This window comes from Bicyclus anynana, chromosome 20 (genome assembly GCF_947172395.1).
Source record: "Bicyclus anynana chromosome 20, ilBicAnyn1.1, whole genome shotgun sequence".
Lineage (NCBI taxonomy): Eukaryota > Metazoa > Arthropoda > Insecta > Lepidoptera > Nymphalidae > Bicyclus > Bicyclus anynana.
In genome coordinates, this window is record NC_069102.1 from 1,512,679 (window position 1) to 1,540,223 (window position 27,545).

General features: G+C 40.3%; 2 protein-coding genes across 3 annotated transcripts; one reads left to right on the top strand and one right to left on the bottom strand.

The window, feature by feature from the left end:
• The first annotated feature begins 318 nt into the window (after positions 1–318).
• Positions 319–19,475, top strand: LOC112047069 (nucleoporin SEH1). Its single transcript, XM_052887666.1, has 9 exons — positions 319–532; positions 1,791–1,947; positions 2,185–2,338; positions 2,741–2,848; positions 3,554–3,667; positions 4,162–4,320; positions 4,523–5,091; positions 7,028–7,175; positions 18,833–19,475. The coding sequence occupies exons 1-7, from the start codon at positions 398–400 to the stop codon at positions 4,719–4,721; spliced, it is 1,026 nt and encodes a 341-aa protein (XP_052743626.1). The 5' UTR covers positions 319–397; the 3' UTR covers positions 4,722–5,091; positions 7,028–7,175; positions 18,833–19,475.
• On the bottom strand, positions 8,785–26,454 carry LOC112047043 (MAP/microtubule affinity-regulating kinase 3). Of its 2 annotated transcripts, XM_052887664.1 has the most exons (15): positions 25,841–26,454; positions 25,428–25,589; positions 24,615–24,743; positions 23,182–23,342; positions 22,852–22,910; positions 22,263–22,392; positions 21,532–21,728; positions 17,933–18,084; positions 16,029–16,225; positions 13,998–14,103; positions 13,106–13,261; positions 12,424–12,611; positions 11,707–11,787; positions 10,740–10,800; positions 8,785–9,320 (listed from the first exon to the last, which is right to left on the bottom strand). In XM_052887664.1, exons 2-15 carry the CDS (start codon positions 25,554–25,556, stop codon positions 9,237–9,239), a joined length of 1,830 nt encoding a protein of 609 aa, XP_052743624.1. In that variant the 5' UTR covers positions 25,557–25,589; positions 25,841–26,454; the 3' UTR covers positions 8,785–9,236. The 2 variants fall into 2 exon arrangements, with proteins under 2 accessions (XP_052743624.1, XP_052743623.1); XM_052887663.1 differs by having other exon boundaries at positions 25,428–26,454.
• Between the last annotated feature and the right edge of the window lie 1,091 nt (positions 26,455–27,545).

Below are 27,545 nucleotides of genomic sequence, written 5' to 3' on the forward strand. Positions count from 1 at the left end.
ATAAATAAATATAGCGGGTGGGCCGTGCCCACCCTAGGTTTCTGGGCTGGCTGGACCAATGTGGAGTTATATTGTGATACTAATAATATACCTGATGTGGGGGGCCAGGCCCACCCTAGGAAATAATCCTAGATCCGCCTATGCGCAATGTGCATGATAACATGCAGATCGCGCATAGGCAGACAAATGACAAAAATATCGCTGGATATACATAAAAAACATACATACAGCCGAATAGAACCTTCTCCTTGGAAGTTGGTTAAAAATATTTTTACACTGGGATTTTAGTCTGTTGTGATTGTCAAATGTCAATTGTCAATGTCAAAATTGAAATGTTGTATGTTGTCGTTGGTGGCGGTTTTGTGTAATTTTATCAGTAGCGTATTTAAAGCGTAAAATGAGTGAATTATCTTCAACAAACTTATTTGAATCGCAAACAATTATCGCCGATCACAAAGACCTTATCCATGATGTGGCCTACGACTTCTATGGGGAAAGAATGGCCACTTGTTCGAGTGATCAGTACGTGAAGGTAGGTTATGATTTAGCGGTTTTCTAACAATGATTTTGATGGCTAAATAATTCTTTAAAATAGTTGAAATCTTGTAGTTGGATGCTACGGGTTTAATGGAAGGGCTAGGTAACAAATATAGCAGAACTTCCAAGTTTTAGTTGATAGCAATTTCCAGCAAACCACAACGGGATAAAGGAGCTTCGTATGACGAGGTTTAAAGTTCAAGTTTTGAGGTTCAAATAGGTTGTGCTAAGAGATATTGAGCTTATCTTCTAAAAAAATTCAAGCTTTTCTTCTAAAAAAAATCAGTTAATATCTCAGCCCAGAGTTGGGAAGTTGTTACACCTTCGTGTCGCCGTCTTTATCATTAGTATCTGATAGTGGTTGTTGAAGGAACACTACGCCTTATGCCTGCTGAGCAGTATGGCGGGCATAAGCTCCTCTATAAGCTCATCACCTATTCTATAAGGAGGCAGGCCTGGCCCTGCAGTGGATCATTGAAATAGGATAATGAATTAAAATTAGTCTTATATAGCCTTGATATAAGACTGTAAATAAGTTGTTTCAAGTTACTCAAAGCTGAAGTGGTGAACGACGGAGCAGAGAAATATTTTCCACTAGGTGGACTAAAGACATTAAACAGTATTTAAGATATGGGGACTACAAGACAATAGGGCATGTGTGAAAACAAAAATGAGTAAAACATAATCTACAATCTCACTTAATCTGGTGCTTCTGAAAAAAAAAATGGCCTTTAGATATCTTCTTCTTCTTGATGTCGCGGCTCTGCAGGTCTTCTTGAGGTCCTGTATCACGTTGACTGTTACCGATCTATTGTGATCGCCACTGACTAGATATCCCCTCCAATACTGGTTGCTGCCAGGTACAGCAGCAGTTTAAGCCTTTAGACATCACATCAGAACAAAATTGAAAAAATAAAAAAAGCAGTCTTTTTCTGGGTTCTTCAAAAGTTGGAAACATCCTACATAGGTTCAGTCACTGTCATATTTATATTTTTAAGCCAGCATTTTTGTTTCTTTTATCAGAAATATTTACCCTTCTTTTGTACATTGAGCTACTTAACTAATTTTGATATAGGACCTCTCCAAGGCAAGCTACGTCACTGGGTTGCAGGTAGCTGCTGGAGGCAGGCAGGCAGGAGCCACTAACAGTGACACTGTGCCTTTTCAGTCTCTTATGAACGATACTGCCCTTGCCAACTACTTGCTTGTGGGAAACGGCTGATAATGATCGTGTTGATTTGTTTTATTTATAGGTGTGGGACACAGATGGCCAGGGTGGTTGGAGGCTGACTGCCAGCTGGAAGGCTCACCACGGCTCCGTGTGGAAGGTGACGTGGGCACACCCTGAGTTTGGGCAGGTCCTGGCCACTTGCTCCTTCGACAGAACTGCTGCTATATGGGAGGAAGTTGGTATGTCAAAAAATATGGTATTAATCCATCCAATATTAATGAAATAAAGCAAACAGTCAGTGCACTTGTATTTTATACAATTTATTCAAATTCAAATTGATTCATGCTCTTAAAACAGCAATACATCATTCTTGGCAGCAGAAAAAATAATGGTATTACCACTACTCCTCCAAACTTCTCTGTATAAATTGAAAACTACTGCCAAGAAGTAGTTTTTTAAACTGTTTTATTCTGTAGGAGACACAACTGCATCAGGGTCAGAGAAGGGTCTGCGCACATGGGTCAAGAGGTCCAACCTGGTTGACTCTAGGACCTCGGTCACTGATGTCAAGTTTGGACCCAAACATTTAGGACTACTGCTCGTCACATGCTCTGCTGATGGTATAATAAGGTATTTTTGATACTGAAATATATAAAATGTTAACTGATATTATGAAGAGGTAACATTTGATTTTTTTTGTGGCTCCAAAACTACTGGACCGATTTTAGAAATTCTTTCACCAATGAAAAGTTATATTATCAGACAACAAGTAACACAGGCTTTATTTTATCCCTGTGTTCCCACAAAAATGGCAAATAAGAAGGTGAGACTGTGAGGCATCTTCTAGTACAATATTCATATATATCAGGTATTAGTATTTTTCAAGACTTATATGTTGTTCAATGCAAACAAACAAACAATCAAATCTTTCCTCAAATCTTTCCTCAAATCTTTTTATATTCTTCTTCTTATATAACCTAATTCTAATGTTCATCTGTGATTGTTTTATATATTTATTAAATGTGTTTCTAGAATTTATGAGGCACCAGATGTAATGAACCTAGCACAGTGGACTCTGCAACATGAGATCCCCACTAAAGTGTCAATCAGCTGTCTATCATGGAATCCTTCTTTATCAAGGTAAATCATTATGTATACTAATATTATAAAAGTGAAGTGTCTATTTCTTTGATTGGTTGAATGTGGTAATCTCAGTTTACACTGAAAACAATATTTTTCTGTTGGATAGTCAACTTATTGAAGAAGACTCAATAAATTTACATCAAGTTACATTTCCTTTTATTTTATTTTTATACTAAGTTGTTTAGTATAAAAATAAAATAAAAGGATTAGTTAGTATTAGTTTTATATAGTTATATAGGTAAAATGAGAAATTAATAATATATTTAATACATTAAAAAAGCTTAGAAATGAAATACACAAAGAGTCTTTTTTTTTTATTCTTTACAAGTTAGCTCTGGACTACAATCTCACCTGATGGTAAGTGATGATGCAATCAAGATTGAAGAAGGCTAACTTGTTAGGAGTAGGATAAAAATCCACACCCTTATCGGTTTCTTCACGACATCGTAACAGAAGGCTAAATTGCTTGGCGGTACGTCTTTGTCGGTAGGGTAACCAACCAGACCTGGACCACTCAAGAAAACCTCAATCGGCCCAGCCGGGGATTGAACCCAGGACCGCCGCCTTGTAAGTCCGTCGAAAAGTCTGTTGTGGGCTGTCGTCAGACCAAGGCGGAACTTATATAACTTTCATTTTAAGTGTTTGACTTAAGCCTCTTTGAAATAAATGAATTTTGACTTTCAACTTTGATCTAATTTCCAGAAGTAACTCCAACCCGCCCATGCTAGCGGTGGGCAGTGATGAGCCCAACATTGCTAACGCAATAGGCACACAGAGTGACAAGGTGGCTTGCAACGAAAAGGTCTTCATTTATGAGTAAGTTGCCATTTCACACTTTTGACAATTCACTAACATTCGCTTGGTTATGCAAGCATAAGATGCATTTTTTAAATATTTTTTTACAGGATATCATGAAAAGTCTTGTCTCCAGTTGCTAGTGTCCTTTACCTTCATGGCAACCCTTCACTTTTAAAGTTCTCTTTAAACCTAAATTTGTTTTTTGAAAGCTGAAATGAAGAATGGAGACATAATTTATGGGGACATGTTGTAATGTGAAGGAAAATATTGAAAAATATGCTTTATTTACGGTGGAAGGTCCCTTGAAACCTACTATCATTCAAAGCCATCAGTTCAAACTCTATAATTGGCTAACACACTTACTTATGCTAGGAGCATGGGCTGACAAAATTTCAGCCTTCCTAAAATTACATTTATGTCTCAATATTGTTGGCTCTCAATCCACATTAAGATGCATCTTTGTACTCAACCCTCCTCTTTGTCATTCTCCTAAAAATACCCTAACACTACAGGTACAGTGAATCCTCCAGACGTTGGACAAGAACGGAGTGCCTCTCGTCAGTGGTAGAGCCGGTCAACGACCTGGCCTTCGCGCCGAACCTGGGCCGCTCCTTCCACCTGCTAGCTGTTGCCACCAAAGATGTGAGGATCATCAAAATTGAGCCATTGCCGTGAGTCAAAATTTATTACTTTTTAATGTAAAAGGCATAACAGTCACCAAAGTATGAAAACTATAACCAGACAGTACAGATATGAAATTGGATAAGAATAAGCATGGTCTCTAGTTACGATACGGGTCGCGTTATTGTGGGTATTGTCATATTTTCCAGTTGTGGAAACTACACACTAATAAAAAATAAATAAAAAATGCAGTGAGTCCTCGAGTTCAACAAACGGTGGCAACGTACGATTCAAGTCCGAAGTAATGGCCGCCTTCGAGGAGCACTGCTCGTGCGTGTGGCGCGTCTCGTGGAACATCACCGGCACGCTGCTCGCGTCCTCTGGCGACGACTGCTGCGTGCGGCTGTGGAAGAGTGAGTATCGTGCAGTGCGCGGTGCGAGTCGCGAGTGATGAGGAGCACCGCTCGTGCGTGTGGCGCGTCTCGTGGAACATCACCGGCACGCTGCTCGCGTCCTCTGGCGACGACTGCTGCGTGCGGCTGTGGAAGAGTGAGTATCGTGCAGTGCGCGGTGCGAGTCGCGAGTGATGAGGAGCACCGCTCGTGCGTGTGGCGCGTCTCGTGGAACATCACCGGCACGCTGCTCGCGTCCTCTAGCGACGACTGCTGCGTGCGGCTGTGGAAGAGTGAGTATCGTGCAGTGCGCGGTGCGAGTCGCGAGTGATGAGGAGCACCGCTCGTGCGTGTGGCGCGTCTCGTGGAACATCACCGGCACGCTGCTCGCGTCCTCTGGCGACGACTGCTGCGTGCGGCTGTGGAAGAGTGAGTATCGTGCAGTGCGCGGTGCGAGTCGCGAGTGATGAGGAGCAGGAGAGGATTTAATAAAATTACATATTGAAAAATAATTTCTCGAATGAATAAATGAAATGTCTTTGACTTGACTTTATTGTACACCAAAAATAAAATGAAAAAATAACAACCAAGAAATTAACTTAAAAACTAATGTATCTCTTCCAGACATCCAATCGAAAAAGAGAAAATAAATACAAGGAATAATGACGGGTGTACACATATAAAGAAAAAGTAAATAATACATTAAACTTAAATAACATACTCGTAATATTATACACTAGCGGACGCCCGCGACTTCGTCCGCGTAAATTTCGATGTCAACTTTACTGCTACCCCTACCCTACCCTACCCCTACCCTACCCTACCCTACCCCTAATCTACCACTACCCCAACCCTACCCTACCCAACCCTTACATCTACCCTACTCCTATCCTACCCTACCCGCCCCTAACCCCACCCTACAACTACTCTAAACCCTACCTTACCTACACCCTACCCCCATCCTACCCCTACCCCTATCCCCATCCTACCTCTACCCTCCCCGTACCCTATCCCTTTTCTACCCCTATCCCACCCGTACCCCTATCTCACGCCTATCCTACCCCTACCCTACCACTTCCCTATCCTACTCGTACCTCTACTCTACCACTACCCTACCTCTACCCCTACCCTACCACTACCCTAAACCTACCCTACCCCTACGCTTCCCTACCCGTACCCTACCCTACCCTGTAACTTCTCTATCTTACTCCTACCCTTAGAAAAATCGGTCCAGTCCTTCGAGAGTGGTGGTATGACCAAGAGAAATAGAGACTTCTATGCTAATAATATAAAGAGGTAAAGTTCGTGTGGTTGTAGGAGGTAATCTCTGGATCTACTGTACCGATTTGGAAAATTGTTTTACCAATAGAAAGCTACGTTATTTGCGAGTGTCATATGCTATGTTTGATCCCCATATTCACACGGGAACGGGAACTACGTAAATGAAAGCGCCGGGCGTCATATAGCGGAATTTCTGCGTCTTTTAGAAATTTTGTATTATCTCCGAAACTATTTAAGTAATTAATATACTGTAAAGGGCAAATCTTATCTCCATAATATCCTTGTGATTATTGAATAATTTATTTTAATAAGGATTAAAGTTTAGTTGTATAAATAATGACGTAAACCTAAGTATATAAAATTAATAATTTTTAAAACACAAAAGGTACTATATCTGCTAATATATAGAAGATAGATACATGGTGTCGCGGATTTTTTTGTAGAACTTTTAAAGATACATAAAGTCTCCATACTTTAATTTCAATTTTACACAATAGTTAAGGCAGCGCATGCGAATAAGTCTGTTTAAGAGGATTTTCAGTCCGACCTGTATGACAAAAACTGTGATAACTCGGCTAATATATATGATACCAATATAAAATATAGCCTATAGCACTCCCCGATAATGTAGCATTCTACTGGTGAAAGAATTTTTGAAATCGGACCAGTAGTTCCGAAGATTACCCCATTTAAAAAATGTGACAAACTTACAAACTTTACCTCTTTATAATATTAGTATAGATTGAGTAATTTCTTTTCGTATTTAGCCGAAATCCCACTTAATGAAAAAAATCAAAGTACAGGAGTTCAATGGGGATGATGACTAGGTTTGAATATTTTTATGATACATTTGAGTAAATAGGGTCAATGTTAACTAATTTATACATAAAAAGCAAAGATTGTCTAGATATTTGCAAAACAAAAAAAATATATAAAATTTCAAAATCTATTAAAAATCTTTAATCGTAATTAGATGAAAATTCACACAGTCTTAGCTTCCTTACATTCAATGTGACATTTTTCATAATCTACCTCCCCCCTTGCCCCTTACTCTGACGTTGATGTGTGTTGTGACGTATTCCAGTGCAGTACATGAACCAGTGGAAGTGCGTGGCGGTGTTCAAGAGCGAGGCGGCGGGCGGCGAGGCGGCGGCGCCGCAGCGCGCGCGCGCCACCTACACGCGGCTGGCGGCCATGGCCAACCCCGCGCACATGCCCTACCACTGACGCCGGTGAGCACGCGCCCCACACCACCTGCCCAAGACCTTGTCCAGAGGGGGCGAATTCAAACGCGTGTTGTCGAAGTACTAGGCATCAATACATCGTGTCTACAAGCATCGCGCGAATTATAAATACGCACGTAAATCTGGCGTAGTCGAGATACTAGAGACGCCTTGTTGCGTCCAGTTAACGCGCGAACTCTAGAGCGAGTGCACGTTCAACTCCATGTATCGTTCTGTATTCCTCCCCAAATGCTAGCGTTGGTACGCACTTGTTGACGCAACGGTCGCGCCTAACACGCGCGAGAGAATCGCGGCGAATTCGCCCTTTTGGACGGAGCCTAACATACGTCAACATTAAAGGTGGTTAGCCATTCCACTTCTGCAACTGTCGACGAATTAAAAATTTGTACTGACTTCGGGAACCACTGCTTTAGTACGGCACTAGGTTTTTGACATTTATTTTTAATCATCTATACTATAACAAAGCCGTACATTAATAATTAGCCGTAATTCATCATTTGTATCTTAAAAATTCCATTCACTCGGGTACTCAGAAGTGTTGTGTTTGTTGGGAGGTACTTTCTGATATAATAACAGCCTTCTAAGCGTTATTCACGTTGGTTCATTTCACAGATAAATTTTTTTCAAGGACTTGTAGTCTAAAAACACTTCGTATATGATACCACATAGGCTAACTACGAGTAAATAAACCAATGAGATAAACTTCCCTATCTAACCACTAACGCCGGTTGAAACTTCAACCACCGCTGCGTTCAAATATGGTATAAAGTTAAATGAAGGTCTATTTCCAACGCCCAAATTTGAAAATGCAACACTGCTTGAAACGTGTGAACTTGGGAATGCACTTTTGTATTTAATCGAGTTTTTACCGTCCGTTAAAAAAAGCTCATGCGAATGAGGGTTGAATACGCGGTTAAACATAATATCGTCATTCATCAATTCAATGTCTAAACGTTAATAAAATTATGTAATGTATAAATAAAACTCCATAAATCCAAAACGCGAACTATGGAATAATAAATTTATTCGCTTAAAATTAACAATCGGGCTCAAAGAATTTAAACATGTAAAAACACTTCCAAAAAATATTTTCCAAAATCGTACCATTTCTACAGCAGTCAAATTTGTTAAATGCAATGTGACGTCATCTAGCAAAACTCAACTCTGAGGGCCAGTTTGAGCACATCCGCAATGACGGATAGTCTAACCGTTCTGTCATTTTTTTACTTTATGTCAAATGACAAAGACAAAACTTGTGATTACGCTATTCTAACATTTATCAGAAGATGATGAAGCCGGCCCTTAATTTTATAAAAAAATTGGATAATCCAGAATTTCCAGAGCGAAATTGTGCGAAAAAATTTAGTAACATGATATCGATGAGAACCTCTGAATCTTGAAACTTTAAGTTATAGTATGAGATCCAGCATAAGAAATATATACCCTTATCTGTTATTTAATTGGGATAAGAAATAAATGACTCAAATTGCACATAGTTATTTTGTTTATAATTTGTTGAATCTCCTTTCCTTCATCATCATTGGTTAATACTAAAAAACACTAGTTAAAAGACTTGAAAAAGTAAAGGTTGCCTGTTTTCACACTGAAACTGTTGGGTTGCCAGGTATAAACAGTAAGTAATGTTATTTATATACCCTCATCAGTTATTTAGTCGTCTAATAATGAAAAGAAATATAAATGAAATCATTTATATAAATGATAAATGAAAGCTTTTTTTATGCTCAATTTAACTGTATTAGGTTGTAGAAAAATGTGTTTGGCCACAATTTAACTAGCCAACCTATTTGCAATGTTTCACTATGAACATTATCTATCATTTATTTCATAGCACTAATGAATAACAGATGAGTATATATATTTCTAATGCCAGCTCTTAGACCATTAGGATAGATTATTACAATGGAATTCAGAGAGCAATTTAATCGTAAAAATAACTAACGACTTGTTAATTTAATAATGTTAATTCTTTTGAATAAAGAATCCATTTTGCCTGATGACGTCACGCCCACTAAACAATGTCGCCTGTCACTATTTGGTGGTCAAGGAGGCGGTGCGTCGCATGCGTTGTAAATGCGCCTCGCGGTGCATCGTGCGGGTGGTGTACCAGCCGATCTGGAAACATTTGCTATGAATAGTTAGATAGATAGATATACTTTGTGTGTGAAATAAAAACAAATTAGGAAGAGATCAGCATACAAAAGGCGGCCTTATCGCTAAGTAGCGATTTCTTCCAGGCAACCTTCGGTTTAGGAAAACTTAAGGACATCAGCAGGTGGCGTAAAACAGAAATAACCATAGTATTAGTAATACACATACATACAAATAATTTACATCCTAATACATAAACAATATTACACAAATACCTACAATAATGAATAAAATACATATCAACATATACTAATAAATACATTATATTGAAGAGAAATAATATATACAGATCGTCTTTACTGCACCAGATAATGAGTCTTTACGGCATTTTTAAAAATGTCCAGTGTCTTTGATTGCCGTATGTTTAAAGGGAGAGCATTCCATAACTTAACGGCTTGCACAACGAAAGAATGTTTATAAAATTTCGTCTTATGCACGGGTAAACATAGAGTTAGCAATCGACACTGTCTCAGTTTAGACTGCACTCCCTGAAACGTAAATTTCTCCTTCATCATAAGGACAGAGGTCCAGAGGCCAATGGGACAGAGCACCAGGGGCCAATGGTACAGAGCACCAGGGGCCAATGGGACAGAGCACCAGGGGCCAATGAGACAGAGCACCAGGGGCCAATGGGACAGAGCACCAGGGGCCAATGGAACAGAAGTCCAGGGGCCAATGGGACAGAGGCCCAGGGGCAAATGGGAAAGGTGGAAGCGTAAAACCTCATTGCACGCATGCTAGCACACGAGGAGGAATGGAGGAAGTACTCACAGATGCTGAGAGCTATTATGATTCGGAGAGGGAAAAGAGAAAAAAGTCATTACAAAGAAATGCACTGCGGCTACGTACTGACCGGCAGATAACAAATAAAAAAAAGCATCATCATCATCATTAGCAACCCATATTTGGCTCACTGTTGAGCATGAGTCTTCTCTCAGAATGAGAGGGGTTAGGCCAATAGTCCACCACGCTGGTCTAATGCGGATTGACAGACTTCACACACGCAGAGAATTAAGAAAATTCTCTGGTATGCAGGTTTCCTCACGAATTCACGATGTTTTCCTTCACCGTTTGAGACATGTGATATTTAATTTTTTTAAATGCACATACCTATGCTCTTTTGCCATTTTTTGCGAATTAAGCTAATACTGAGCTACTCTCTCCAAATTAGTGTTTTTTATTGAGGTATCAAAAGATGCTTGACGAAAGCTTGACTTCTTTGGGTGTCCATAAGCCAAGCTACATGGTGTAAATTAATTCTAATTCCAGAAATGACTACAATACTCAAATATGATAGTGGCACAGGCTGACAAACTTTTAACTTTTGTCTAACAAAGAAGCGACTATCTTTATGCTTTAATAAATATAAAAATAGTTACAAACCGGCATCGTCCTGTCACTCTTACAGTGGCTGTTGGATGATGAATGCGGACTCGCGATGTTTCTAAAACAACGGTATTTGCATTTATTTTACCAAGTTTACATTATTTATTGGGAACTTCTATTAACACTAGACAAATAGACATGTATCAAAAGACCACGTCTTTTCAGACTAGTTAGAGGGAATATCATTTGTTATATTAAAAAAAATTGGCAAATATTCATCATCATCATATCAGCCGATAGACGTCCACAGCTAGACAAGGGGTCTTTTGTAGGGACCAAATATCATGATCCTGGGCGACCTGGCACGCCGATTCTTTTTCTACAATCGCACACAATGTAAAAGTAACAAGCAAACAATGTCCCAAGAAATTTATGAAATGTATGTGAATGGAAACTCTGCTGAGGTCGTTGAGCATGGTACTAAAGTCATCCAGAATCTCTGCCGTCATGACCACATCGTCGGAAAACTGTTGCACGGAGCCCCTGGATGCTGGCGCTTTGAGACCGTTTTGTTTGGAAGTCCATGCAAGAGGCCCATGCCCAGCAATGGACATAGGGAATCACATTTGTTACCACGTGATCAAGTTACCGATCGGATCTGTCATTCCCTAACATTTTGTTAGTTTTCTAAGCGTTAGCGTTTGTAGAAAGAGAATCGTGCCACATGGCTACAGGCTCTGAGCCGCCTGCATCCAGTAAATTCATGAGACTCGCTTGATGTTGTCAGTCCACCTGGTGAGGGTCGACCAACACTGCGCTTTCTAGTGCGGGGTCTCCATTCCAGCGCCTTGAGACCACAACGTCCATCGGCTCTTCGAACTGTGTGACCCGCTTTAGCTTTGGGACTCGTTGAGCAAATTAAAAAAAATATGAACAAGAAAGTTATGGAATTAGCCCATTAATGTTAAAAAATTTCAATGAAATAATAATTTCTACAAAATCTATGTAAAAAAAAAAAAATTACCCCAAAGAAGCCCTTTTGATAGTAGTAGCGTTGCTCTGCAGCAGAATACGCGCCGACGGTGTACTCGACGCGCCTCGCCAACTGACGACGACAATATACCGTCTTACAAAGAGTTCCTTAGAGTTATTAGTATAAAATGGGATTTTAAAATGAAAATTTGCGATGTCGAGGGCGTCTGTATAACTGTACCCCGTCCGCTACACAATGGCGTGGTCAGTAGCTAGGGAAGTAGGCATAGATGTCGTATAACCCAACTCTATAACCACAGCCACTCACTCTATACTTGTCCTGCTGCATTTTGTCAGGTTTTCAGTGCGGATCAAAAGACTACTCTAGGAGTACTGTTTACTAGCAAACAAATTAGAAATGAGGTTAGAAAACGCATGTCATTTTCATAACTTTTTGATATGAAACATCTATAGCCGCACGTAAGACCGGCGTAAACTTTCTGGCGGGCGACGCATGCCGTGGCGACGCACCGCCACGCTGTATGATGGTAGATATATACACTATACAGTATATATGCAGTAGTGATATACGGTGTTAATGGATTATGTCGATGTTTCACACCTGCCAGGCGTCCCGTAACGGCTCACATTTTTTTGCGGGGGGCATTGCTACCCCCCTCTCGGCCCGCGAGGACCATCGGGAGTGTTACGAACGAACTTTCCAAGCTATAGCATATATATATGACATATCATTAAAAGCTAGACAGACCTAGGTAAGCCATTCCCGGCTCGTCTATAGCAGTCTGGCCTATCCTCCCCCCGGGCGAGGCAGCCGAGCGGCTCGTCCAGGCTGGCCCGCCTCACCAGCTTGCTGCGCCGCTTGTCCTGGTCAGGACTGTTGGAATGTTCGTCGATGCTGGGCAGACGGGGGTCTACACAGTCCCCGTTGTCGTATACCTGCGTAATGTCATTTTACTGATACAAGCTCCACTGCAATTTAACTAGGCAAGCTACTTGCAATGTGTCAGGGTTAATATTTTCTATCATATATTTCTTATCTATACCTACATATAATAAATCTGTAGAGAGGTCAATTCTGTACATGAAATATATTTCCAAAATAACTATCAGGGTTGATTAGTGATTGATGCTAAAAACGCAATCGGTAAAATTTTTATCTGTATGTCTTTCTGTCTGTATGTTCGTTATAGAACTCGACGGATTTTACGAAACTTGGTACACTTATTCTTCATACTCCTGGGCAGGTTATAGCATACTTTTCATCACGCTACGATCAATAGGAGCAGAGCAGTAAAGAGAAATGTTGGGAAAACGGAAGAAGTTACTCCATTTTTACAGCGATTGTACTACTGTAAGGACTGGGTTAAAGAGTCCAAGGGCGGACGAATTCGCGGACATCCGCTAGTTAATAAATAAAGATATTCTCTTACCTTGAAAACTGGCTTGCTCAAACCGTGTAAGCACAGTGGTCTGCTTTGAATTATTGGACTCCTCGTCTTGTCACTCAGTACGGTTTTAGATTCAGTTTTGTGTGGCGCTATGTACCCCTGGTATATAGATAGCGTGTCTATTTTGTGTGGCACTATCTGATATAAAAGATACAAAAGAAGATATATTGACTAAAATGGAGAGAGAATATGTTTAGATGATTAGGGAACATAGAGGATGATCAAAATGTGATTAACAAAAGAGATTTATAAGGCGATAGTAACTGGAAATGTTAAAACGGGAAGGTTATCATTCCTGGACCAAATTCAGAATATCCATACTAATATTATTAATGTGAAAGTGTGTGTGTCTATCTGTCTGTTTGTTTGTCCGTCTTTCACGACAAAACGAAGCGACGAATTGATGGGATTTTTAAGGGGTAGGAGTATGGTAGGGATAGGGAACAAGTGCAAATAAGTCAAAGCGAGGCTTGACCGGGTCCACTAGTTCTCAATAATCGCCGTCAAGAGTACCCTAAACCCACGAAGTTATATGAAAGTATTAGAATGAAAGAAGCAAGGGATAATATACAAAGATTGTAGGAATAGTAAGTGTTCAAAGGGGAGTTACTAGGGAAGGGGAGCGGAAGGGATAATCTCTACCTATACCCATACGGAAATGAGGCAATATATTTGTCTATGAAATAGACAAAGACATCTCTTATATAATACATTTTTCTCCAACTCATATTCTGACTATGCTCAAATATGAGTTACATTTGTTTGATTACTATCAGTCAAAGACCGCCGTATAATTTCCCATGATAGATGATTCTCAAAAATAAATGTAACAAAAAATACTACTTACACCAAAAAAAAAAAATAAAAATCTAACCATTTTGGGTAACGTTGGCTTGATCGCTTCTGATGACATTTCGTTTTGTCTTAATCGCACTGGAGTATAACTTTGGCGGCTGGAGACCGGTGTGTTCGCTCGCCCACTAAAAAAAATATTGGGAGTTACTTGAAGCTCATTACGTAATTGATAATGTAGAAAACTAAAACCCAACTAAACTGCATCATTGTATTTTTTTAAATATGACAAATAGTCTGTTCCTCTGCAATTAGTTGGAGAGACTCTGCTACGAGAACTCCAGCGGTCTATAGGACCGTGCTGGAACCATGACCGTGTAATTATTGAGGCTTATATTAATTGGTCTAAATTTTCAATTTATGCGGTAACCCAGGCAACCCTTACTTTGTATCCATGTTTCTTATTCGCATAACAAAATGTGAAGAATGTATTCACGCAATGACGCCTGTCACCTACAATGTGAACACCTTGAAGACAAGAATGAACGGGCCTATACTACGCGAACGCGCCAACTTAACTGCATCACTGCTTTTCATCAGGCATGTTTGTATATAATAATAATAATAATAATAATAATAATAATTTCTTTATTTATGGCAACAAAGGCCCCTTGGTTAGTTACATTAAGATAACTTATAAACTATGTTAGAAGATGCACAATTATATTTAAGAGGATAGAATAAATTACATTAACAATCTCCTCACCGCACCAAAACAGAAATAAATCTCTGCAGGATTGGTGAGTCAGTCTTGCTTGCTAACATGTTTAAGATACTATTGGGGCTCGCCCGCAGTCTTGCCAGGAGGGATGACTTCCGTTTTCTAATTATTGCATAAAAATCATCTGTCCGCTCCTGCGCAAACATACCTGACGCTGAGCAAAACCGGGGCAAGCCCAACAGCATCCTGAACCCATTGTTATATTGCACCCTTAGGGTGTCCATACACTTCTGTGTGTAGTTAACCCACAGGCTCGCGGTGTAGAAGGTTTGGCAATATGCTTTAAATAGAGTTATTTTTGCTTCCTTACCACACTTCGCGAATCTGCGGGCCAACATGTTGCACCTGGCCGACAAAGCTCTCCTCTCTCTTTCAATGTCTACCTGATCCTCAAGGCTCTCCGTAACATAGTGACCTAGATATTTGAATTGGGTAACTCTTCTTAAAGAAGTCCCACTGAGAGTGATATTAGGTTCATATCGCACTTGATTGCGGGGAGCCCTAAAGATCAAATATTCACTCTTTGCCACATTATATATCAGGCCATTTGCAGCTGCATAATTCTCACAAGCTTTTATCAGCTCTCTGATTGAGCCAGCCGTAGGACCCAGTAGCACCATGTCGTCAGCATAGCTTATATTATTGACGCATATGCCATCGATCCAGCACCCGACTGGTTTTTTGCTGAGTTCTACAATCAGCTCATTTATGTACAAATTAAAAAGCTTGGGCGAGGTTAACCCCCCCTGCCTCACCCCGCATTCCAACCTGTACGGATTAGAGAGCTCATTTCCCCACTTAACATTATTCAGCTGGTTGGCATACCAGTATCTCATGATATTGAGCAACTCCGGCGCTACATCTATATCTATATATATATCTTTGAAAAAGCATAAAGTATATCCTCGTATTCCCATGGAAACTGGTACTATGCGGGTAAAACCGTGGGATGACCTAAGGTTCTAAGATTTGGTTTCTAATTATAGTCATCATAATCATAAGAAGGCTTAAAGTCACTCAGCGGGCGATGGAGCGAACTATGAGAGTATTTCTGCGTCATCAAATCAGAAATGAGTAGATCCCGTAGAAAAGCAGAAGTCACTGAAATAGGTCACGCAGCAGAAATAGCAATGGGCATAGTTCGAAGAGCCATGTACGTTGGGATCCCAAAGTGATGGAATAGCGATTCAGGCCCAGAAAGCGCAGTGTTGGTGGACCCTCAACTGGTGGACTGATGACATCAAGCGGGTAACAGGAAGCTGCTGGATGTATGCGATCTAAGAAGCCTCTACCGCCTCTTCTGCCTCCTTGTATATCTGCCACACTACCCACCTGTCGGCAGAGGCACAGCAGGGCGGGCTGGGGTCGCGCGCGCCGGCCCACAGCGGCTCGGCGCCCGCCGCTTGCAGCTGCGCGCAATGGCAGCGGATGTTGTACATGCCGCCCAGCGCACCGAACGGCTCAGCGCGCACGTGCGCCGCCACCTCCGCCGGCGACCGCCCGCAGCGCTCCGACACCTCCCTGTATATCTGAAACAGAATTTGTATACCTCAAGTCGTTTCCCGGCAACACCTTGGGGCCCAACCAGCAAGGTGACAATAGGACGTCCGAGGCTCCGTAGCAACAACACTGCAGCTCGGATGCTGGCAACAAAGAGCTAAGGCATCTTGCCAGTGTAGCCATCGAATCGCTACCAGCACGAGACGAGCCCCAGCGCTGGATATTGAGGAATCGCAGTCCGAACAGGGGCACTGAACAAGCTTGACGCATAGACCAAGATGAATGAGGCCCGTAAAGGGCTGAAAGAAATCACCGAGAGAGCAAGTTCCCCGAGTCTTACTCGGGCAAGGAGTACAAACCTGAAAGAAAGAAAGAAAGAAAGAAAATAAATTTATTCAAATCTAAAAGTTACAGACAGTCAGTACCCTATCCTTATGACAGCATGTCTGTCTGTAACCCTTAAAAAGAAAGGGTGTACAGCTCAGCTTATGCCGTGCACTACATACAAGCATAACACACGGCGCTGATTTTCAGCTGAGACCCGTGTGACGTCACAGCTTATAATTGTACAAATAAATTGACATTAACTAAATTAAATTAAAATAAGCAGCAAATATGTGTTACATTTTAAAAATATATAATTACTAATTAAACTACAGATATAATGTGATACTAGTATGTAATGGAAAACGACAATGCAATTTATATATATATATACATTTATAATATTATGAAGTGTATGTATTTATTAATGCATAATATATATTTTATAGTACATAAATATATATAGGTAAATAGAAAATCATGTTCAAATTAAAATAACTAAATTATTAACTAAAATTTCAAAATTCCAAAAAAAAAAAAAATGAGTATCCTATTTATCCTAATTATGTATCCTAATTATGTACCTGGAGGCCAGTACCCCTACCCGACAGTTTCAGGAGGAGATGACCCCAATACCAGTGTCCTTTGCGGCTGAGTAGTTCCTATAAGCAAAGACCCGCGTGTCGTCTATGTACAGTATACGTTTGTCAGTGAATGTAACCTCTTTATTTCAATCCTTCCTTTTATAGATAAACCACTGCAGAGAGGATTCAACTTTCAAGTTATCTTTTTAATCAAAATCAATTCAACTTTCGCCGTGCGTTCGGGTTCTTAAATAACAGACACGAATAATTGCAAATGTCAAAAGCGTCACCAGAGGATTTGAGCGCAAATACTTTGACAAAGTAATACCTGAGGGCTAGAATGAGAAGGGAGGAAAGGCGCAAACGCCCAGCTTAACAAATCGACTAGACTAGAGCGTTAAATAATTTAAATTCACCGTAACTTAACAAATGCGTTACACTGCACCTTAGGTGGCTTAATTATTTTGAAGCCCTTATTTAATGTTAGGTTGAGCTTAAACCTCGCGGGACGATTCCGTGGACCCGTGGAGTTTTGTCGGTTACGCCACTAATTAATAATTTCACTGTAACTTGACTGACTATCGTATAAAGAGAATTTATTTATAAATTGACTGAATTGCCTTGTACATATAGACTATTAAATTGACTACCACGTAAAGTTGACTTCACTTTGACTGACTGACATTGTGCCTGATTTAAAGAATTAATAACCTTGACTTAACTGACGTGCTTGACTAAGAGAATTTGATTTGATTGACGTGCTTGACAAAAAGCATTTGTCTTGACTGACGTGCCTCGATAAAGACAATTACTTAGGCCTTGACTGACCTCTCTGTTGGCCTTGGCGTCGAGGTCCGGCAGCGGCTGCGACTTCAGGCGCAGGCCGGGGCGCCGCAGCCAACGGTGGCGCGCCGCCTCCTCGATACCCATGCGCGCCTCTACGTTGGGCTCCAACAGGTGCTGGACGAACGTCTTGCATTCTAAAATTATGGTGTTTTTTTTAACCCGTCTAAATACCTCGTTGGTTAGCCGATACTTTAAATCACGAAGCGGTGAGTCTAGCAAACACATATTGAGAATTTTTCAGTAACAATTTCTCAGCCCGGAGTTGGGAAGTTTTTTTTTTATTCTTTACAAGTTGACCACTTGACCACAATCTCGTCTGATAGGCGCCACGGTGAAAGTTGCGCAGAGTAGGTTGCGCACAAAAAACGAAACGCTGTTATTCATTCATCGAATTTTACTGTCCATGTTTTATTATAAGTAGTAAACTTCAAAAAATCGATAAGAGTCCTTCAGAGGAATGCTACCACTGGGATTTTCATTGAATATATTAGACTGGCCCGCGCCCGCGACTTCGTCCGCCCTTAGACCTGCACTGTCGCGACACCCGTTCTTAGCGGACGTCGACTAATTATTATAAACAACCTCCCTGCCGAACGTTGTACGTTAAGCGATTTTCGGTATTTCGCTTTGTGATGAGTGACATATCGCTTTTAAATTTATTGATTAGTCATACCTCTTCAATATGACCGATATTCCTCTTCCTTCCAATTACTTTAAGTAATAGGAGTGTGTACGACAATATTCTAATAGTGGTAATTGAATTCACGACCTCTCGGGTGTTACTTGCTTTTTAACCGTCAAACTATTAAGGCTTCAAATCAATTTTTGAATTATATCGGTTTTATTTATATTCTTATCTTTATGCAAATAATATTGTTCCAGGCTTCACCGGTCGAACGCAACAGAATGCAGAGAAAGTGTCAAAATGTTTGTCAGCATGGACTGAATTGGGAAATGTTTCCCATTAAACTGTGGTGTGATTATTTACTCTTAAGTTAATATAAATAAATAATTGAGCAATGAAAGAGAGCTATGTTTATGAATGCCGCTGTTAGCCGACAGTATGTCTTTTTAGGATTAGGATTTAAACCCCGGATCTCTTCAAAGTAAAGTGAACTTTAAATATTACTGATTAGATTCACTTCACATTGAACAAAATTGAGGTTTAAATCTCTATCCATGTTTATGTACGTATATAGACGCTTTTTAATTACAGTAAGCATTGTTTGCAGCTCAATGTATTTTATTTCGTGGGTTGTTATATAAATAGTTAGAGTCTTGAGCACAACGGAACATTGTTGAACTCTGTTACAATCACTATCAATTTCAATCATAATGATCGGTACCGTTGTGTCGGCTTAACTTGCTCACCGAGGCACGGGGTTGTTACACCACGGACTTGGTTAACAATATGCACTTTCCGTGCTCTCCACAATCATTTTAATTAATTAGTGTAAACGTGTTACTGATTAAGTTAATTTTTGTAAAATAATACTTTTGTTTAAATAAATAATATTTTCATAAATGTGTTTATTTTTTTCTTTGACGGTACAAGCAGAGGGTCCACTAACGGACCTAAAAAGAGCACTAAGAGATTTGTTCCAACTCAAGAAAATTTTAATAAAAAAAATTCAACCGACTTCCAACTCAAAAAATAACTTTAACTAAAAAGCAAAAAATAACATCCTACCTATGTGCTACCTTCTGATCAGTTTGAAGGCGGTGCCAAGCCAGTGATGTTTTAATTAAATACGTTTAAACTACAAAAATTCTGTGGTTATTCCAGAAACAGCTTTAATTAAAACACGACACTGGCTTGGCACCGCCTTCAAACTGATCAGAAGGTAGCACATAGGTAGGATGTTATTTTTTGCTTTTTAGTTAAAGTTATTTTTTGAGTTGGAAGTCGGTTGAATTTTTTTTATTAAAATTTTTATTTTTTTATTTTTAGTGTTAGCATACCCACTGCGTGTGTACAGTCACAACCTATCTAAGTGGAAAGTTCTTATCAATACAAAATTATCAAGTCCAAACACAAGGTAGCTACTGTGAGCCGTCGAGGAGTTCTCTTCACTGTGCTTCGTCTTCATCACCAGACCCTTAATACAGTCGCAATCCATCTAGGTGGAAAGTTCTCATCAATACAAATTTATCAAGTCCAAACACAAGGTAGCTATTGTGAACCGTCGAGGAGTTCTCTTCACTGTCCCTCGTCTTCATCACCAGACCCTTAATACAGTCACAACCCATATAGGTGGAAAGTACTCATCAATACAAATTAATCAAGCCCAAACAAAAGGTGACTGCTGTAAATCCTTGACGAGTTCCATCGTCTGTGTTTCGGCTCCATCATCAGACCAACTCCAAACCTTCATAAAGTTGTAGTGGTTTAAAATACCTTATGGAAACACTAACAAACGTACTAGCCGTCTCTGCAACTTTCGAAAGTTCTCCTCAATTTCTCCAGGATGCCATCATCAGATCCTGACATGAAAAAAATGGGACCACCCTGGAAGTAAACCCTACAAAACAAAAAAAGAATTTTCAAAATCGGTCCATTATTGACGGAATTATCGCTGGACATACATAAAAAAAAAAAAAAAAAAAACATACATACAGCCGAACGTAGAACCTCCTCCTTTTTGGAAGTCGGTTAAAAAGGGCAAACGATTCCTGTATCCTTGCTTTGAGATTAAAGAGAGACCTATATGTAGGTCCTTATCGTAGGTTCACTTATGACTTAGAATTGCTAAGACAAGCTATAATTTTCAATATAACATTCCTAAGTTAGGAATAAATTAAGTAACCTTTGCAGAACATACAAGGAGTAAATACCAACAAGTGTAGCCATATGAGACGTCGATTCTCTTAAGTATCTACAATCGCAAACGCTGTGGAAATTAAAAAATAAGATGGGAATAACATTCGTCATCGGCAGGTCACGTGATCAAGTTATCAATCGGACCTGTCGTTCCAATACATGTTATTAGTTTTTTAAGCGTTTGTAGATAGAGAACCGACGTACCACAAGGCTACAGGCCGTATCCATCAGCCGGAAGGATTTCTTGTAAGTAAATGAGTTCTGATACTTTATATACTGAATAAATTTGATATAAAACACTGTTCATCCATTAAACAGATGGGTGAAGGTCGTTTCTAACACGGATCGACAGGATAGACTATAAAGTTCTTGTATTTATACTTAACCCAAAGCACCTGCATTGCTCTAAAACAGAGTGTCTCAAATTTTTAGCTCCACGAACCCTTGTTAAAATACTAACTAGTAACTAATAAACCCCCCCCCCCCCCAAGAAAAATAAATTTGACTGTTGAATAAAATAAGGTTTTTATGAAGTGGAACTCTCAGAGTGGTTGTAGAATAACGTATTATATGTCGTTATAAGTCGATAGGTCAAGAAAGAAATATTAAAATTATCATCAATTTAAAAATACTAAAGAGCCAAAAAATCCCTGAAAATACCCCTACAAGTTTCAGACCCCTAAAAAAATCCCATTTCACTTATTTGCCCCCAAAATCTGGGGGGAAATCCCCTAAGTTGGGAACCCTGGTGTTACGTTACCGGCGGAGAAGCAAGCGAGCGCCAGGCGTTGTTTCCCGGAGAAGCCGCGAGCGATCGCGGCGCGCAGCTGCGGGCGCGACGAGCCCTCGCCCGCGCCGCCCGCTCCCCGCGCGCCGTTCGCTCCCCCCGCACCGCCCCCTCCCGCGCCGCCCGCGAACGGCAGCCCGCCCGTCACCATGCCGAACACTATCACTCCTCTGTAATAAAAAAAATACAAGTCTATCTTTTTTTTTTTTTAGAATTTAAACTATCAAACAGTTTGGATCGTGCCGCGATGCAAGAACCAGCTCATGACTAAGGGCCCCGTATGGGTTCGAAACTAGTCGGGCATACTCCGACCTAATATCACGTGAGTTTTAGCCGTGTTTCATAATCAATTAATATGAGTCTATCTTTCTATCTTTGTAACGCCAAATAACAATACCACTACAGCCTTTCTTGGTGAGCGCGTCATATTGTAGTCAACGGCTTGTGGCCAGATAACCATTCTCTTTCTAGTACACGCTAACTCTGAAAACGAATAAATGTAGATATGGGAATGATATATTTGTTATCGACATGTTACTTTTTTTAGTTTTCAAAGCGTTAGCGTTTGCAGAAAGAAAATGGAGGTGTCACATTGCTACAGGCCCTGGTCTGCTTACACAAGCGATCGCGGTGCCCTCTACATGTCATGTCAGCAGCGCCCCGCCCGCGCTCCACACGTGTACATGTCCATACATAACACTAACATGCTCCACAGGTCGACCTCGGGCCCGTACCGGCGGCCGTCCACGAACAGCTCGGGCGCCGCGTACTCCAGCGAGCCGCACGGCGTGCGCAGCGCCCCGCCCGCGCTCCACACGTTCGACAGACCGAAGTCTGAAACAAATCAAATCAAGCTCTTTTCGTTGTGACATCGCAATCTGCGTGGGATACTCTAGTCTCTACTGGAGACACCGCCGGCCCACGTTTGGCAACTTACCGGATGTGACACCGCCCCAGCCGAGTAATTGCAGTCCGCACGGGGCACATGGATTGACATCCACATATACCCTTAGCCAGAAAGGCCCCAGCCCCGAAAGAGGCTGGAAGAACATGACCGGAGCAAGGAGCCATAGCCCCGAGGCCCGTATCCCCGGGCACACGGAGATAACCTGCCTGCCATATTTGTCGTTTCACTTCCATTTATGTCCAAAAATTGTACCTGTATAGCACATCACACAACTCTGCAAACACAGAGAAACTAACCGCTTATTTCTATGCGCGATCACATATCCTGAAGTTGTCAGTATTCTGAGAGCCTAATACACTACAGAAAGTTACTTGACTAAAGCTTACCAACTATTTTGATGAATTGCCTTGTACTATCCAGCATAATATTTTCCATCTTCAGGTCCCTGCAAAAGTTTATATTTTAAATAAATAATATTGAAAATAATTTTAAGTAGACAATTTACAATTTTGCCGATGTTTCCACAATGTATTGGGTAGGTATAGCAACAACACAACCATGAGAAGCAATGTCCAGCGATGGAGTGAAGAATGAAGATATTACCAATGTCACACCACGCCGCGGCAGTGCATGTGGCGCACGGCGGACGCGAGCTGAGCGGCGAGGACTTGGACAGCCAGCCGCTTCTGTGAAATGGACCATGAACAGTGACCCACCGGTGCACCACGCCGCGGCAGTGCATGTGGCGCACGGCGGACACGAGCTGCGCGGCGAGGACTCGCGCACGCGCCTCGGGCAGTCCTCGCGTGCGCAGTACAAGCGCGCACAGGTCGCCGCCACCTGCCGCCTCCATCACCACGTACAGCCGCGGCCCGTGCTAGAACCCAGAGCCGTGAAGGATTAAAAAAAAAACGAATGTTAGAGACCACACGACTAAAGTCAAACTTCTTTAGCTCTCATTTCTCAACGTTCATTCGCCTCGCCCGATCACACTTTTCGTACCGCATTCACCAGGGTGCCTAGTGGGAGTTTTCAATATTTTTATACTCTTACTATCGCGTTAACGTAAACGCGAATTTATATGGAACAGTTGTGCCGTAGTGCCACTAGATGCCGCTCTTTCAATTCCTTAGAAATTCGCGTTTACTTCAACGCGATCGTCACAGTATCAAACTACCACTAGGCCCTCTGTTTACTCACCAAATCGAGCTTCCGTAAATATGTTCAAAACCCAGGAGACTCTCTATCTAACATTGTTTTAAGGCTTTTGAACTGTTGTAAATAAATCTTTAGTTGCCGAAGAATTTACAGACAAAATGATTTTTTTATTGTTTTTTTTTTAGTATTTGCTACCAAACCATATTTAAGTACTATCACATAGGTTAATAAATAAATTAAAATCTGTTTATTTCAGACCATATTGACCCATAGTTGATTTATGAGTCTTTGTAATAGGGTCCCGTTTTACCCTGTCGGCTACGGAACCGTGACGCAGTGGTATGCGCGATGTATTTACAAGACGGAGGTCCTGGGTTCGATCCCCGGCTGGGCCGATTGAGATTTTTTTAATTGGTCCAGGTCTGGCTGGTGGGAGGCTTCGGCCGTGGCTAGTTACCACCCTACCGGCAAAGACGTACCGCCAAGCGACTTAGCGTTCCGGTACGATGTCGTATAGAAACCAAAAAGGGGTGTGATTCTCATCCTCCTCCTAACAAGTTAGCTCGCATCCATCTTAGACTGCATCATCATATACCACCTCAGACCAATTATAGAAGGACCTGTATCGCACTCATAGTCACAAACAAAATTGTCTGTCATTTTCTGAGGAAAACAAGCTTAGATTTTGTATATATCTTATACTAAACTAGGAGTTTTTGCCCGTTTTTTACACAATTCAATTACACTAAAACGTATTTTTATGGAGCTCTTTAACGGACGAACACGATTACAACTATTTAACATCGATTCTATAGAGACAGTTTTTATAATCGCATTAGATCGTTGATCATATACTTAGACAAAAAATTAACGTCTAGCGAGGCAGGTCCTATACCATAATTGGTCTGAGCGTACCACTTACCATAGAGATTGTAGTCAAGGGCTAACTTGTAAAGAATAAAAAAAAATCTTAAGTAGGTAAAGTGGTTACCATCATAGTTTCGTAAAGCGCCGCGATGCACGGGTGGCGCAGCTTGGCCATGACCCGCGGCTCGCGGTGCAGGTTCCGCCGGGCGTACTCCTCCTTGATGCATGTCAAGTCTATCACTTTGATCGCCACCTGGAATGTGTAGTGTTGTACTGTACAGCAACTATCGATAGATATCAATCAATCGATCAATTTATTTATTTGCAGATACATTCATTATATATACAGGTGGTCGGTAGATGTAGATGGTAAATGTATCTTGCCAATTTGGCATGCAAATTATTTATTAAGTATTTAATGATTCAAATGACAATTTCACCATTTAAAATTTACATCTTTACAGTGATTTAATAAGTAAACATTTTATAGGTTATTATATTACTAAAAATAGTTAGTGTAGTGTGATAGCCGATAGCGGAACTATCGATAGATCACTAAAAACCCATTTTTTTTTGTTCTTTACAAATTTTGACTACAATTTCACCTGATGGTAAGTGATGATGCAATCTAAGATGGAAGCGGGCTAACTGTTAGGAGGATGAAAATCCACAGTCCTCTCGGTTTCTACACGACATCGTACCGGAACGCTAAATCACTTGGCGGTACGTCTTTGCCGGCCAGCCAGACCTGGACCAATTAAGAAAATCTCAATCGGCCCAGCCGGGGATCGAACCCAGGACCTCCGTCTTGTAAATCCACCGCGCATACCACTGCGTCACGGAGGCCTTCAAAATTTGAAAATTAAATATTGAAAATTGGACATGATTTATTTTATATTTAGCTCCAACAACATATCACACATGTCACATCACGAACCTTTTTCCCTATAAGCCTATGCGTGGCCTCTTCCACTCTCGCAAAATGTCCTTTTCCCAGTAATTTTCCAGTCATCAAATAGTTGCCAACACTGTACACTTGGCCTTTGTTTCGAGCTATGCTGCCCATTTTCGTACTATTGCTATGAAAGCTTGGCGAAAACTTTGAAGAGGTTTGATGAAAGCTTATATCAATAGAAACAAATATATAAAATTGTAAACTTATATAACCATAAAGAACTTATTAAGTTACGTACAGTTGAATATAAACAAAACAATGATTAAATATTCGTATGTTTAGTCCGTCTATTTTGTTACAAGAATACTATTGGAAAATTTGTAATTAGATTTTCACACATATCATTTCGCTGTTCAAGATAGAGGGTAGTTTTCCAGCTTTCATCAAGAAGGTACCTCTTCAAATATTCTCACCAGCGTCGGCTTATAAGTACTTCACCCTTAATTTCGTAGCATTTTTCACTTAAAAATCACGTGGCGCGAAAATAATATAATTCACAATAAATACAAAATTGCTCCCTCGCAACGTCATGAGTACTGTCGTTTGTTTGCTATTCGAAATTGGAACGATTTACTGATTGACATTTAGTGGCACTATTTTTAATCACCAGCATGCATAGTATTGGCGCTAGATTGGCGCCATTCTAGAGGTCAGTGGCGCCATTCGTTTAATTCGAAATGTTCACTTCTCTTTTTTCTAAACGACTATTTTGTTTTATGGTTCGTGATGAAGACTTTTTTATTACGGGCAATTTTAATTAAACATGACTAAGCTGTAAGCAATTTAAATTGAATGAAAACTCCTGTTCCAAGTCCCGATTATTATTATTGATTCTTGTCGATCTGGATTAATAATAATCACATTTAATTATCGGATACAGAAGGCAGTGATTCTTAAGACGGCGCGTATTGTGAGGAGGTTCCACACTCCCTGAACACCGGTTGCTTGGTCAGTCAAATGTCCCGCAGTGGGAGGGTTAATTTTAAAAAATAATAGTGTTTGTATTATATTTTGTAAGAATAACATTGTTAAAAATTTTAAAAAAAAGTATAAAATAAATAAATGAGAAAAAAAATATCGCTGTAACAGAGTTGTTTCTTTGTCTTATCAGTCACTAATGTTACTATAATTATTAAGTATAAGAGAAATATACCAAATTGTAAAATAAGTAACATTCTTGGTATAAAAGTACTTAAATAAAAAAAAATTATATAATAGTGACAGGGTATGGTTTGCTACTGGAATCCTGGAATCTCAGGAATCCTGCTGCAAATGGTCATTTCTAATGACACACATCTTATTTTTGTTTAAAGGTACTTTAAACAATCAATAAAATATATGAATTTGATGAATCATCGAAACTGTATAACTTGACTCAGAGCTATACTACAGCGTTTATGGCATAGTAACTTATAGTTATAACAATAGGTACATATCATTTATTTTGTTGGTGAGCACTTACGAAGCTCAATAAAATGTATAGAAGTGACGAGTCATCGAACCTTAATAAATAACCTGGCTCAGAGTTTCACACTAATCCTACAATATTTGCGCCATACTAACTATGGCTCCAAATAGGTAGTTCTAACGATACGTACCAGATTTTATTGTTTGCGGGCATTTTTGAAAATTTACAAATGTATGGAAATAACGAATCGTCGAACCTGTGTAACTTGGTTCAGAGCCATCCGACAACTTTTACGCCATATTAACTATATTAAACTAGAAGTTTTTGCCCGTTTTTTACACAATTCAATCACACAAAAAGGCATTTTTACGGAGCTCTTTAACCGACAAACACGATTACAACTATTTAACATCGATTCTATACAGACAGTTTTTATAATCGCATTAGATCGTTGATCATACACTTTGACAGAAAAGTAACGTCTAGCAAGGCAGGTCCATACAATAATTGGTCTAAGAGCGTGAATGATCAAATTGAAATCCTTTCAATCCTTCAAAGATTCAAATCCTTTCAAAGATTGAATATGTTTTTAAAACGTGCTACTTCTTTTAAATTTCTCGCTTTAAAACGCCACGGTTAAGGAACCAGATCGCAGAAGCGCCATCTGCAATTAGCTTTCTCCAGAGCCAATC

Bases quoted from the DNA above. Each gene is read 5' to 3' on its own strand.
- LOC112047069 (XM_052887666.1), top strand. From the start codon at position 398: ATGAGTGAATTATCTTCAACAAACTTATTTGAATCGCAAACAATTATC. The intron at 533-1,790 runs GTAGGTTATGAT...TTTTATTTATAG, and splicing joins CGAGTGATCAGTACGTGAAG to GTGTGGGACACAGATGGCCA. The intron at 3,668-4,161 runs GTAAGTTGCCAT...CTAACACTACAG, and splicing joins GAAAAGGTCTTCATTTATGA to GTACAGTGAATCCTCCAGAC.
- LOC112047043 (XM_052887664.1), bottom strand. From the start codon at position 25,556: ATGGGCAGCATAGCTCGAAACAAAGGCCAAGTGTACAGTGTTGGCAAC. The intron at 10,801-11,706 runs GTAATTTTTTTT...CCGTTGTTTTAG, and splicing joins ATCAAAAGGGCTTCTTTGGG to AAACATCGCGAGTCCGCATT. The intron at 9,321-10,739 runs GTTTGTAACTAT...AAATGTTTCCAG, and splicing joins AGAGTGACAGGACGATGCCG to ATCGGCTGGTACACCACCCG.